This window comes from Pempheris klunzingeri, chromosome 4 (genome assembly GCF_042242105.1).
Source record: "Pempheris klunzingeri isolate RE-2024b chromosome 4, fPemKlu1.hap1, whole genome shotgun sequence".
Taxonomy (NCBI): Eukaryota; Metazoa; Chordata; class Actinopteri; order Acropomatiformes; family Pempheridae; genus Pempheris; species Pempheris klunzingeri.
In genome coordinates, this window is record NC_092015.1 from 4,058,575 (window position 1) to 4,074,063 (window position 15,489).

Here is a 15,489-nt window from a genome sequence, read left to right on the forward strand (position 1 = left end):
TTCGGGGGGTGGAGGGTTGTACAATGTAAACGCAAACCCTCCCACCCTCCGCACCCATGCCCTTCCCTCCCTCCCCCTCACTTCCTGTAGCCTCTCAGGCAGTCGGCCTGTCTACATGGCATTCAGCTTTGTCCACACAATACACAAACAAACGAACAGACAGCTTAATTTACTAAACAAAACAAAACAATAAACAAAACAATAAAAAATCCCGAAAGGTCAAGACGTTAAGTAATAAAACCTTATTTACATGTTACACATTTTTTTCTTGGTTTTTCAGCGTGATATCTCGCTCCTCTCCCTCCTCGTCTTCTCAGCACATTTTTGCTTCGCGTCAAAAAATTTTTTTTTAATAGAGAATACTGAAAACACGCAGAAGAAAACGGCGCGGACGATTCCTTCTGACATTCTTGCTCTCCTCTCCTTTTTCCATTCTCACTCTCACTTTTTTATACTCCTCCCCCAAGCCCCCACTCTTTTTTTTTTCCTCTTTTCCTCCTCGTTTCTCATTGGCTGTCAGGTTTAGCCCACCTTCTGTGGGTTGGTGGCACGTACCCCCTGCTCGTAGGTGATTCGCTGGCTGATCAGGTACTGTGCAGCCTGCGTGGCGGCCTGGGAACCTGTGATGGTCACCTTCCTGTTCCGAGTTCCAGGGATGAACTCGCCTTTCTTGGAGATCTGGATCCTGGCACCGGTCAGCTCCTGGTACTCCACTAGCGTCTTCCCTCCTTTCCCCAAGATGGCTCCCACCAGGTTTTCTGGCACGGCGATCTCGACCACTTCCTTTGCTCCCTCTGCTAGCTTTTCGGTGGCCAGTAGAGATGATGCCACCAGTGGCGATGCGGCGCTTAAATAGCCGTTGGTGGCCCCTGTAGCGGCAGCCAGGGATCCCAGGGAGAATCCTCCGAGACCAGCCGCGGGGTGAGCTGCGCTGGTGGATGCATCGCTTGCGTAGGACGCTAACAAATTAGCGGCGGCAGCTGCTGCTGGGTTAGCATTAGCTGCTACAGCGGCTAACACCCCTGAGGCTGCAGCGGGGTTCAGCCCCAGACCCAGGGAGTTGGTGTTGTAGCCGTAGCTGGCCAGAGTGTTGAGGGCGGAGGTGATGGCCAGCAGGTCATTGCCTGAGAGGCTGGACATGGTGGTTGGGAAGGCTCCGACTCCAGCCAGGCTGGCCTGGCCGAGCAGGGAGGAAGCCGTGGCCGCTGCAGCAGCTGCTGCGGCTGGCATGACCTCAGTTGAGTTGGCGTACGGGGAGCCTGTGGGGTTGGAGTTGGCGACAGGCCCTGTGATGTTGGAGTAGGATATGTTGAGGCAGGAGGAGCTCTGCGGATCCTCCTGGATCTTCTGCACGATGATCTCCACGGCTTTGCGGTTCTGCTCTGGCTCTCCGCTGATGGTGACCACGCGTTCCTGCAGGTTGATGCCCTCTGGCTTTTGGGATAGCTGGACCCACGCCCCAGACTGCTCCATCACCGCCTTGACTGTAGCTCCGCCTTTACCGATGATCAGCCCTGCTGTGCTGTTGGGGACGATCAGCTTGGCCTGATGGGAGGTGCAGCAGGAAGGTTGGAGGAAAAAAGAGAAAAAAAATCATAGGTTATTACTTAAAATATAAGGGAGCACCTGTGCAGTACATGAATGTGCAGAGAAACAGAGAAATACAAATGAGAGATGTGTTCCTTTAATGACAAGACAATTAAATCAACTAAAGTTATGAAGTAAAGATCTGGAAGAAGGAGCAGAGGCAGCCTCTCTACAATTACATACAATTCAGCACAAACACACAACAACATCTCTTGCATTCAAAGTGTGCAATGAAATAAGAAAATGAAGAAGAGTTATGCAGTAGTGATCAGTGATGGAAATCTTTTCTTGTGCAGAACACAGTAAAACTGCACACATCGTTCAGCTCGACAGTAGACTTAAAAGGCAAGGTCAGCGCTGAAAAAGGACTTTGTCAGGAACCGCTTTTCAGAGGTGTCCTCGAGAAGGACGGGAGACAAAAAGAGCCAAAGAAAAGGCGAAGAGAGAGAGAGAGACAGAGAGAGAGAGAGACAGAGAGAGAGACAGAGAGAGAGAGACTGAACCATGTTTGAATACAGAGAGACTTCCTGATGTACTCTGTGTGTGTGTGTGTGTGTGTGTGTGTGTGTGTGTCAGCAGTGTAATGATGTCCTGAAGGAGAAAGATCTGAGATAGACGTATAACATTATGGGCCACAAAATGACAGCACTTACACCACCTGAACACATTACTAATAAAGAGTGTTTTCTATATTTTTTTTTTTTTTTATGTCTTTGCTACATAACCTGAGAGAAAAGAGGAGAAAGAGAAAAAAAAGTACAAGTTGAGTGAGAGACGAGGAGACGAAGAGGTAGAGAGAGGTGCACAGAGTGGGAGGGAAGGACGGATGAGAGAGAGGGAGAGAGAGAGGGAGGAATTCTAAAGAGGCTACTTGTGTGAAAAAAAAAAATAACATTGACTCCCAGGGGTCAGCGTTGCCGTGGAAACACAGCTCCAGCATTCAAAGGGTAGTGAAAAGGGAGTGAGGCAATGACACACACACACACTCACACACACTCACACACTCACACACACACTTTCCACGTCCAATCACAATGCAGTATGTTTTATTCCACATATTTGTATGATACCAATGAGGTGGATTATTATGATACTAATGATCATTCTAGTTATTTATCAGTTGATTTTTTCACAGAGAATTGATCCATAGTATGCAGCTCATCTATGAGAGGCCATTAACCTAAAGTGATCTTGTTGCAGCATTTCTAGCCAAGCGTGCAACTGGGGTGCAACTAATGATTTCTTAGGGTTTTTTTTTTTCCCAATTAATCAACTGAATGTTTAGTCTACAAACTGACAGAAAATAGAAAACAACATACCCATCAATCTTTACAATAAATGTTATTATTAGGCTGTTTTCTTTTTATTACTATGATTTTCTGTGGATTGCATCATAGCTCAAATGATAAATTTGACATACTTTTGCGAGGGTGAAGGCAAACAGTAATTTAATCAGGTTAATTTCAAAGGAGCCAGAGGTTTCATTGTCAAATTAGCTTAGCAAACACACTGTGAGAAGATTAGCACAAACCCTGGCTTCAGTTTTGCCCTTTAAACAGCCCGTTGAAGTTAAACCTTAATGTCTATATTTCCCTGTTTGATCAGATCACATACGAACACAGATCTGATGTCTGGAGGTCTGATCTGAGGTCTGAATGAAGGGTTGACTGTTGCTACATCGACGTAGGCAGCGAGTGACGCACCCCTCTGCTGCAGCACCCAGCTCCGTGTACAATGAAAGCATCACTTTGCTGAATGGAAGCAGACCAGAGGAAAGTGTGAGACTCAACATTCGACAAAAAAACTTCTGCTCCGGCAAAATCTGTTGGAAACAAAATGATGGAAATTGCTTTTGCAATGCCGTTTTTCACAAGACACCTGCAGGAGATGTTATCGACTTCTGCTGCACATTAGCCGCCCAGCGAATAAATGTGGGTGTGTGTACGAGTGCCGCGCTTTCTCCTCTTAGCATTGATCCCACTTTGTGCAGAGCAACTCTCGACACAACTACCACCCCACGACTATCTGCTGTCTGTCTGAGCGTCGCATATTCATACCGGGAGCAGAAAGAGAGAGTGTGGGCTGGAGAAACAGGAGGAGGGAGAGCTGAAGAGATAAAAAGACTTGGCCTTGATAAAGAAAAGAGGGCATTAAAATGAAAGCGACAGAGGGAGGGAGGGGGTGATCGATTGAACAAACTGAGAGAAAAGAGGATGAGATGCACTATTTTTTTGTTGTCTGTCTTTCAGTGGATCAATTTAACTTGCAATAGAAAAATGCCAAGGCCATTCCAATCACCTTCCCTGTCTCACCATCTCCTTTATTCCTCTCTTCTCTTTTTTTTTTTTCTTGCTGCAGTTTTAAGCTGAACAACATCTGCGTGGCGGCAGCTTCGATGCAGCGGTTTGTTGCCACGCCGCATTCCACGGCTGGCTGTCTGCACCGCAGATTTCTGCAAGGCTTAAGATGAATTTACATAGAAATAGAAAATTAGTAAGAGGCATGCAGGGGGGAGCTGATGATACGGGGGACTTCAAACCTGCAGACAGCGTCAAGTATTCACTTCTCACTGCTTCAAGTTAAATATTAGAGAATTATCTTTCCCCTGCGAGTGTTTGTTTGTGAGGCGTCTCCGTGGGATTAACAGGTGCAGTTCTTTTCCTTTTGTTCATTCATCTCCTCTCTCAGAACGAGTGGAAGTTTGCGGTCCGTTTCTATTGATTAGTGTTGTTACTGTGAGGCACGTACACAGCGAGGCTCCTTCAACACGCCTGTTTGCGTCCTGCTGCTATCAGAGGCTCCGCTACAATCTGTTGTCCCGTGTAGATTAATGAGAAGAGCAAAGTGCTAACAAAGTGTGAACACTGCTGTGGCTGAGCGGCTCGGTGCTCTGTCGAAATCTGAGGATTGTTTCCTCAGTCAGGTTAACTTTTACGCGACAAAACAAACGAGTTGATTATAAGAATATTATTTAGATAATCACAAATACTCTTTACAGTCAATGCCACTAATGTTTTTACATGTTTTTCCCATCAACATTACACTATTAACTAAAAATATATGAACTGATTTTTGGGGATAGTTTAGATAAAAGCCTCTAACAGATGGAAACATTTGTAAAGCAACTCTTCTTTTCCCCTTGATCCTCATTCTGTGATTATACGCAGGACATCAGTCTGAGCTGTAAACCGCTTGCCAACATAAACACCGCTCCCTTGGCGTTTGTCACTGCCTCAAATTTAATTCAGAACTCTTAATTTTGCATCTGAAAATGTTCCAGCACGTTTCTGTGTGAGTGGCAACATTTCCAGGACAGTTGTTGTTGCGGTGAGGAGATGAGCGGGCGGTGGGGGGTAAAAAAAATGGAGACGAGGGATAAAAGAAGTAAGTGACAAGCAGAGACAGAGAGGGAGGGAGTCAGAAAGATTTTTACCCATGAACCCTTTCATCCTCTGCACTCTGCAGTGAAACAGTCACACACACACACACACACACACACACGTGTTGATGTCGAAGTGGGAGGATAAACAGTGGCGAACAGTGATGTCTGATCCCCCCCTGGCCCTAATGATCACATCTACCATCTTTATATCCAACTGATTCTCTGCTAATGAGGTTCTGTTCGCCTCCACTCCTCCTCCGCCTACACTGCTTTCTTCCCTCACATTTCTCTCCTTCCATAGTCATTTTGCTCCCCTTCTGTCTAATTTCTGCAGATTTTTAAAAAGGTTTAAGACCCGTCATTCCATATATTGCCTTTTAAATCTATGTGCTCTTTCTCTTTCCTCACTTTGTGCGTCATAATGTTTTACAGCTGCAGCCCTCCCAGTGCATTTAAACCTTTCATTCCTTCCATCTTTTTTTCGCTTTCTATTCTCTGCGTTCAATAAACCAAACCTTTTCTTACAAGGTCAAACACACACACTCCCACACACACAGTCCAAAGGGCGTTTTAATGTGAAATCATCATCTTCATCCTGCTTTTATTTAGCTGACGCTGTCTGTTCGGCTCCCTCTAATGGCCGACTCAGCCAGGCAGCTTCCTACCTACCCACAATCCTCTGCTCCCAGCACTTTTCTGCACAGCCGCCACAGAGAAGAAGATTATGTGACAGTTGGCAGCATGCAGGCAATCGCTCCTACAGTGACGGCTCTTTCATGTCTGCCCCCCCCACCACCCTCCTCTGCTGTTGTGGTTTAAGGCTTTTTTTTTGTGAAGTTTTCAGTTTTTTTCCAAAAATTTCTCATCTCAGGTATCCTCGGGTATTCTCAGGTATCAGGACCCTTTTTGTTTTATTTTTCTCTCCTTGACGAGCTTCATATCTGTTGGGAGTAACTTTTCCGGAGAGGAGAGGAGAGAGGAGAGAGGAGAGGAGAGGTTTGGCGTCCACCCAGCTGCTGACTAGAACGTCCTGTTGCTGCAGCTGCTGGGCTGAGGTCGAAGGTCAAAGCCAATCTCCTGTGCTCATGAATACACTCAGGCAAACACTGTGAAGGAACAGGGATGGGAAGTGTTGACTTCAGCAGGGATGCCGGCTTAGCAGATAAGTCCCAATCAATGTCAACAGCAGAGTGGGGTGATTTGATTCTGGAGCAATTTGGAACAAGTTCAGGGTTTGACTGTTGGCGGTTTACGAACGCCAGAACTGTCAAACTGCTAATAGTTTATACTTGGAGCCAACAAGCTTTACATTTGGAAGAAAAAAGACAAAAGGCATTCAGTGATGTTTACTGGAACAGCCTGTGAAACAACATTTAGACCATTGTGGGACACTAAAACCCAGAGTATTGATACTTCTATGGTTTGCAGCTCTTTTATCAGCTTCATGCAGCCGACCCACAAACTTGGCTCTGCTCATTACGACCTGACGACGTTCTGCTGCCATTTTGTTGGGTTTGGGATGTTGTCAGTGGGAGCAGGTCTAAATTAGTTTGCCTGAATCAGCCTGAAAGTAGTCAGAATTGTGCAGCAAATTCAATTTCATATCAGATTCAAAATATAGCACCGCTGCTTCTCGTTGACACGTAGATAAAGTTGGACTCTTTGCGTGCAAAGCTGTATTTTCTCCATCTACTTCTGTGGCCTTGCTGCTCTTCACCCTAGGACTCCAACTGTGTCTCTTGTCCATTAAACCTCATACTTTTATTCGTCCATTTGAATACAAGACTTCTTCAGCATCATCTGGACAAGTTAATTTTGCTCATTGGTCAGCTGATTCTCATTGGATATTTCAAATAAAACAAAAACCCTGTTGCACCAAACTCCTACTGTACCTTTTTATTCTTTATACCCCCTTTTCTTTATCACAGTAGGTTGGATGGACAAGAAGAAACATCACCTCCTAACTACCTCACATCTCTTCACAGGATCCAGGAACCACCAAACCTCACGTATCCCTCATGTATGTTAACTACAGCTATCAGCACCACGTACCTTTCAAATGGAATAAACTTCAATCTGCCCTCAAACCAGAGTCCTATATTCCTCTTGGAGATTTAAAAGCCGTATTAATTGCCGTTTTCTATGACTCTCAATGAGACTGCCTGATTAAATATTAGTATTGAATAAAACTGAATGAAATATAATTGAGCAAAAATAAAACTAGCAAGGAAAATCTTTTTTGATGATTCACAGGTACAGAAAACCTACAATAATTCTTGGTAAAAGTCATTTCTTCATGTTTATTAACTGTCAGTCACATCAAAGTGTCCTCCAGCAGTTGAGAAGATGGAGCACACAGAAACTGTCTGACAAATTTGCCCTGAAATCTTTCTGTTGTCCTGAAGTCGCCCTGTTGTCCTTCCAGACTTTCAGCACACACACACTGTAAATGTGTATATGCATTGTGTGTGTGTGTGTGTGTGTGTGTGTGTGCTTGTGTTGCATAAACAATTAGTGATAAGAAACAGGGTGCTGAGGTCACCGAGGCATGGAAATCTGAGAGAACAATGTCACATTTAACAAATGAGGAAACATGCAAACTGTTAACAACCATGAAAGCACACACACACACACACACACACACACACACACATACACACACACACACACACACACACACACAATGCTGCAGTAGTTTGTCAGGGTTTAACCTTCATGTGCAGACGTATTAGCGCACAGCTTCACCCCGCTGCCTCTCTGACGTCGCTCTTTCTCTGTCTGCATTCTAATTTTGTAAAACACAAATCTGAGCGGAAAAAGCTAAATTCACAAAAACCATCTGAGCGTTAACTGAAAGATTTTTTTTTTTCCCATTCAAGGGCAAGGCTTCAGTTGGTAAAGATATTATGTGATAAACAGCAATCGAAATTTCATTTGTTGAATAATTAATGGCACAATGAATGGCTCAGTTTTATTGTTAAACACTCTGAGGAGTTTGCTCTAAAAGCTTATTCACCATCAGATTGGATTCAAATATGGCCACCACGAGCTGAAAAACAGTGACTTCACAGGAATAAATTAGGGTATTATTGCTTTCATCCCACAGAGTAACAAAAACAGTCTGTGAAACATTTAAATTGCCTGCCATTCTAAAAGTTTTGTACTTAATAATTCAAAAGTTTGCTAGAGAGAAAAAAGATTTTTTTAAGATTTATTAAATACCATTTTAAAACTTTTCTTTGCACACAGTCTAGTGCACATCGATACACATCCTCGAATATCACCTTCTACCTTTAAAGCCTTTTATTTCCAATAGATTAAAGCAAGTACACCTGGATTTAGTCCTGTATCTGTTTCATGCTACTAAACAAGGAGCAGTCACATGTTTGGCCGTTGCAGACAACTATAACACATGACTTTCCCTCCCTTTTCTCTCCCATCTCTCATCACTCCGTCATCCCTCTATCTTTCCAGTCTTTGCCTCCTTTCTTCTTCTGTCTCTCACTATGTGTGCAGAGCTGTCATGCTAGTGGTGGCAGGTCATCTTCTCGTCTAAACTTTGTGTTGCGTTCCATCCAGGTCAGGAGGCCGTCTGTCAGTTTTGTCTTTGAAGGCCAACACACACACACACACACACACACACTAACACACACACACACACACACACACTAACGCACACACACACACACACACACACACTAACGCACACAAACAAACACACACACACGGGCAAAGATGCACGCGTGCAAAGACAAACTCGTACTTGTGTGAAAAAGTGTGTGTGTGTGTGTAATCCCACACATTCAATGATGAACAGATAAACACACACACAAAACAACACACACATGTTCTTTGGGACGTACATGCACACCTGCATGTATACACACACACACATACACACACACACACACACACACACACACACACACACACACACACACACAGCGGACAACTGTTGAGGCTGCTGCAGTTTGAACTTTGAAGTCTTAAGCAGGGGACTTTAGCTTAATCTGCCTCCTCCTGATCCACGGGCTTAGTCGCCTCTCTCTCCCCCTCTCTCGCTCTCTCTGTCTCCCCCCTCATCACCCTGTCTATGTCCCCGTCTGTGTCGTCCCTCTTTTTCCATCTCTCTCCCTCACCATCTTTCTCCCTTCATTCGCTGGCCCGTCCAGGAGCACAGAAACCCCCCTGCAGGTTAAAAATAACTGCAGAACAGAGGAGCCTGGGTACAATGACTGATGGTAAGGGGACATTCATGTATACAGGCACACACACGCCCACCCACAAATATATCCACGCTTGTATATATAGAGCTTATACGACAGGCTCTAACATGTACGCACAAAGATTTCAGGACTTTGGGTTTCTGGCACACAAACACACACACGTGTATATGTGCACGCATGAGGAGAGCGAGGGCTTTTGTCCTGTAATGTTGCAGCTTAACTGATCTCCTGAACAGATTTTCCTCTCCTGAGAACATTAAAAGTGTCATCATGTGATGTGGTTCAGAGATTCAAAATACAGCAGCTTGAATCATGAAAAATCTTCCTGATTTGTAAATAAAGATAAAAGTCTTCTTGACAGACAGCAGGTTGCATCTTCAGACACTTTTTTTTGGTGTTTCCTTGATAACTTGTTCTTGTATTATGTAGAAGAACGATATTAAACCTGCAAAATGTCCCTTTTCTTGTTCTCTTTTCAGTTAGCTACCTCTACACTACATTATCTCGACCAAAAGTCTGGTCATTGCTGAAAAACTAAAGTTAAGGAGACTAAGTTTTAAGTTGATCTTTGTCACAGTTAAACAACTAACAGTGTAAGGTGAGAAACCATTCTAGATAATGAATCTATTAATGAATCAGCCGTCTCATGCAGAACATAAATCATTAAGGAGAATCTACACTAATGCAAATTGCTGGAGACTTAGTTGAGCATTAGCATACGGTCGACATGAGGGGGAGGAGTGATGAGTGTAATAGTGGTCATCAAACCCTCCGCAGACGCATTAGAGAATCAAACCTCATGATTAGTTTTTGAGTTCTTCACTGCACAACAGACCCTTTTCAGCCTGCTGTTCTATGTCTGGAGGAAGATGAACCACAGCAGCAGAGTCAAAAGCACTTACAGTAACGCTCTCGTCAGGAAGAACATTAGCTTCTTAGATTGTGTGTCCAAATAAAAGGATGAACAGATAAATCTGTGGACTGCACAGTGCTGCAGGTTCGTACAGATAATGTAAAAACACATTAAGATGTCAGTTTAAAAGGGTTAGAAGCACTAAATCTGTAATGAACTTGCAGATAATACAATATGGAGATACTGTATTTTCTGTCACCTTCCTTCCTTCCTTGTTTCCTCTCCTATGCTCTCTTCTCCTGCATCCCAGGAGGAGGAGGAAGGTCAAAAACACCACAGGACCTCCCTCTCCTCTGCTGAAACCTCTCCCCATGTGACAGAAATCTCTCTTGCGTGTCACACCAGCTAATATTTTTTTCCCTCTCACTTTTCTTGTGCACATAGATGTGGTAAACAAACCCAAACAGCAACAGGGGAAAAAAAAATAAAAATAAGGAAAGCATGACAGGAAGTGAGAAAGAAAGCAACATGTCACATCTGAATTAAGTTTTTCTTTGTGTGGCCGTGCAGTAAAATATGAATTACAGCAGAGATAATGTAATGCAGATGCTCTATCATCCCCAGTGTGCAGCAGATAAGAAGCACACACACACAGAGTGTTATCCTGCTGACTCAGCAGTGTGGCCAAGGCTGCAAATCACAGGACTGACAGGAAAAAAAAAAATAGTTAAAATGTTATATAAGCAGGTAAGAAGGGAACATACAATAAGAGACTGCTCAGGAGTCCTTCATTGTAAAATCCTCATCAGAATGGGATAGAACAGATGTTTTGTCTGGAGTTTGCTTTAATTTATGGCCATTAAAGAGGCTTTAATTGACATTTTTATAACAATCAAATAACAATGTGACACTAATGTGACAGTGTGAAAGAGGTCGCTTGTAGTGATGAACCTACAGGGACTTGTTATCTGAATCTGCAGCTCTCCTCTGCTTTATGGAGCTTCACAGAGTTTCATGTCATGGTTTTGTTGTCCGTCCCACAACTTCACTGTTTTGGTTCCCTCTCGGTGTTCTCATGGAGTCGTTTTTTGGCCGCAGCAGGCAGCTGTTTTCAGTGAAAACAGTCACTGTACCGTACCTGCTCTGCACCACATGCAGACAAGACCAAGTTAGCAAATATCTAGTGAACATAGCAGAGCTTCTAGCATCTAAGGAGCTGGTAAAAACTGTTTATTGCCATATAAACTTTTTAAAAAATGATGTTTCTGCTGCTCCCCAGTGGCCAAACAGACACCTCAGACACTCATGAACAGGTATTGCAGGTTCATGCATAGCATAGATTAATATTTGTGTTCATGGACAATGAGAGACATGGATTTGATAGAGAATTTGAAGGGTTCAGATTTGTTAAAATGCAAATCAAATCCCAGCCCTGTTTTTTCATTCATTCATTGATCAGCAACGACGACACAGAACTTACCCCGACTGTTGCTGTTTGACTCATTTTTTGGCTGAAGCTGAATTATTTCTCTCTTGCCAGCTAAGCTTGGAGTCTTACACTCCCACCTCTTCATCATCTGACACAGAGTGAGCCAGACTCTATGTTTTCCTGACATTTATGGCAAACTTCCTGTGTAGGGAGGCAATAACAGGAAGTAGGAAACAGGTGTTCATGCCGAAGGTGAAAGGTCGCAGGAAACGGGCCCTTTCTCCTGCAGGAAGTTGCTGGAGGGAGCAGCCAGGAAAACGACCACACTAGAGTCGTCGGTGTGTGTAAGTGCTCGTATTGGTGCGTACGTTTAATGGTTAAGCTGTGTCGTCATCACAACTAAGCAACGTCCAAGTCCTGCTGCAGTTTTCAGTCTGAATAAAGGCCAGTGCGGGCCGGCCCGGGCCAAAAATAGCCCCAGAATAATACTACAACAAAACCACAGGCCATTTACAGCTGATCTCACAGGGGACGCAGCTCCGGCTCTGCAGCTCACTTCCAAACACCATAATGCAACAATAACAGATGAGAGGGTACGTTTTACTGCCAATATGAATACAATATTGATGCAGTAAGTAGGTGATGCTTCACTACATTACACATAAACACAGTATGGGAGGTCTCCAGAGGGCTTTGGCTTCCATGTAACGATCGCTGATGTTTCTGTGCTGCTTTTCTTCAAAGACTGAACTCACAGTACAGAAAAAGATGAATAAATAGCAGATAAACAGGGTGATGAGCACAGACAAGCTGCTTGGTTACCTAAAAGTTAGACTGTACAAAACATGGACGCACCCAAAACATATTGTCAGAATTGATCATCATCATTTTTCTAGATTTTCCTGAGGCAGCCGGGTGGTTTTGATTTTGTGATGCAACGACTAAAATGGTTCTGTGTCACGCTGAAACAGTGTAACAGGGCCATAAGCAGAGAGAAGTCAAAGAGCAAATTGTTACAGCATGTACTTACGGTGTGTCCATAGTGTCAGTATAAATATCCATCTAAAGTTAGCACACAATAATCACCATAAGCTACTGGTCATACCAGACCAAGTGAGGCTGTGGCAGTAAACCCTGAACTGAGCCTGGCTGCAGCGCATCGCTTATAAGGTCATCTTTTCTTTTCTGAGAAAATGATTATGTTTTGCTTTTTAAAAAAAAGCCACATAGCCCTGATATATAAGCCTGAGTATTAGCTTAATGGAACAATAACTAATGAGCGGCCATTTCTTGTGAAAAATAACTATGTATTTGTGTTTTGTAATTTCATGGATTAGTGTGACTTCACTTCATAACAGCAGTCAGCATCTGGACACCATTAGAGCAGCTGTATCTGAAAACATTTCCACACTGGTCTCAAATGAAGGGAAAAATACTGCAACACAGCTTAAGTTGTACATTTATATTTTTAAATGATGTGTAGATTTTTTTCTCTTTAGTGAATAATCTATATCTTAAAATAAACTCACAGTAATCAAACTGACATCATAATAATAATCAGCACCGGTTGAACACTGGAGTCCCTATTATTCACTACTTTACCTTGAGTCTCATACCAAACTTTGCATATTCAACAAAGGAAGTACAGTTTAAAGCACTACAAATCCTTTGCTGACATGTTGTCAGTCAAACTGCATCAGTCAATTTTCTTGAGAGCACTTAAGTGTGGCATAACAGCGTGCTGCAGTGTGAACACACTGGTGCGATAATGTTTTACAAGTGTGTACTTGGGGGACAACAAAAGCAAACACAGAATAATAAAAGTAATAAAATCCTTCAATAAATTCTCTTCATCCATATGTCATGTCAGACCTCATTAGAGCCGGTAAAAGAATTTATTCAGCTCATAAATCATCGTCTGCTGTCCTGATATGTGGCCTTGAAGCGTGGCGTGGCGTCTGTCGGTGTCGTAGCTGCTCTGCTTTTCTTTCTATCAGCAGCTGCTTCTTGCAGCGAAGCTCGCCGTCACTCTGCAGCTGTCGGCTAACAAGAGTTCAGATCGGCTTCCAGCTTTCAGTCACCTACTCAGCCGGCCAGTGTTTGGCTCCGTTTGTCGTCTTCCTCTCCCTCTCTCTCTCTCTCTCTCTCTCTCTCCCTCTCTCTCTCTCTCTCCTGCTATCCATCTCCACGTCGTCTACTTCCACATTCTCTGTTCTCTCCCTCCCAGTTTCTCCTTCCACAACATCTCTTCTCTCTCTTACCATCCTTCTCTCTCCCACCCTGTCCCAGGTTAGGGTTACAGTAAGGCCACCAACACATGCCAACAACAGCCGCACTCTTGACAAGAAGAAGAACAACACATTTTAGCCACGACCCCAAAATAGTAGACAATCAGCGGCTGCACAGCACTGGACACTCATTCATCTTTCAGGGGCACACATGTGTGTGTGTGTGTGTGTGTGTGTGTTAATACGAGGTCTATTCATCACATCAAAGTGAGTTTGTGTTGTTTTGGTTACAAAACTGTCTCCACAATGACAGCCATGCTTTTAAAACTCAGTGAGGGTCTCACAAGACTTCTCAGCTTACTAACAGCCCACTGACCTTAAACGTACGTGTCTGAGTGTGTGTGTGTGTGTGTGTGTGTGTGTGTGTTCGCATGCAGGACTACAAACTGAGCATTAGTCACCACTTCTTGTAGTTGAATTCAACTCACATTAAAATGTTACTTTTACAATTATTGCGCTCTCATATTTTCTCCTTTTTATACCAAGTTGTTTTAAGTAGAAATTGTAAGTGAACATGAAAGGAAATGAAAGGAAATTGCATGATCAAAAAAAAGAAAAAATCCTTTTTACTAAGCCTGTGGTGTGCTTCTCATGTCGTCTCAGAAGCTCCATAAAGTCTTTTTTGTATTTGAAACAATGGCGACACATTTGGAAGCACAAGATAAGTCTTTGTGCTGTAGCATGTTGCTGAAGCAGGAACAGCACACAAACAAAATACTTCAGATGTGACTAGTTAATTGTTAAAGTAATATAATCTTTAATTAACTTTTTGGTACATTTCACACCACATTACAGCTTCAAAGTGATAATCTTTCTCCTTTTATTACAGTTATGAACAAAAATATTGATTTTAGGTTTGGCTGCACTATTGCCCACTATTAATACAACTCACAACTCCTGCTCATCAAAAGTTGTGGATCATTTTCTTTACAGTTTTCTGATTCGCTCGTACATGTGACACCTCGACAAAATCTGCATGAACTGTCTTCACGTGGTGGCGGGCTCGGCTCTGTCAGGGTTGAAGAGGTTATTTTGGCGTGGGGGTTTCTTTCTGTGCGCGACCATGTGTGTATGTGATGTGTGTTGTCAAATGCTGCACAAATCCATTTAGTCGCCCCTCTGACATGGTATAAATAGCCTAAAGAGCAACAGGGGGATTCGCCCTCTATTATAAGTGTCTAAATATCAGCAGCTATTAGCCTGCCCGTCTCCCCGCGGCTGCTCGCCTCGTCCAAAACAGCATTACTCAACTGTCAGTCAGCCTCAGACACTCGTGATGCAGAAGATTCAAACTGAATAAAAAAAATACAGCAGATATATTAAGTCTGTGCAGGCGACAGCGTATGGAGGCTGGTACTTTTAGATTTTGTTAAAGGAATAGTTCTTGTACGTAAATGTAGTCGAGAGTGACGTCACTGCCATGTCTGTATGTTAAGTATGAAGCTGGAAGACTGGAGAAAGAGGAACACAGCGCCTCCAAAGCTCACTAATTGGCACGTTTTATTTGATTAATCTGTACAAAATCTAGAGGATAAAAACATGATTATGAGCTGCAGTATTTTCTGGCTCTGTAACTTTCAGCACTAGCTTGCTGGAATCTGCACCGGTTGCCTGGCAACTACAACCTGAGTTTGGTGTGGAAAAACTTGACAGACCTGCCCGGCGGCCTGACCTCAACCACATGCAGCACCTTTGGGATGATCTGCAACGCTGACTACAAGCCA

At 43.5% G+C, this 15,489-nt stretch overlaps 1 protein-coding gene across 2 annotated transcripts in view; it reads right to left on the reverse strand.

Annotated features, from left to right (window-relative positions):
- Window positions 1-365: 365 nt before the first annotated feature.
- The window catches only part of nova2 (NOVA alternative splicing regulator 2), a 70,986-nt gene continuing 55,862 nt past the window's right edge, over window positions 366-15,489 (reverse strand). For both annotated transcript variants that reach the window (XM_070829791.1, XM_070829790.1), the window contains one exon: window positions 366-1,545. In XM_070829791.1, the coding sequence (XP_070685892.1) occupies window positions 523-1,545 (1,023 nt within the window). In that variant the 3' untranslated portion in view covers window positions 366-522. The remainder of the gene's footprint in view (window positions 1,546-15,489) is intronic.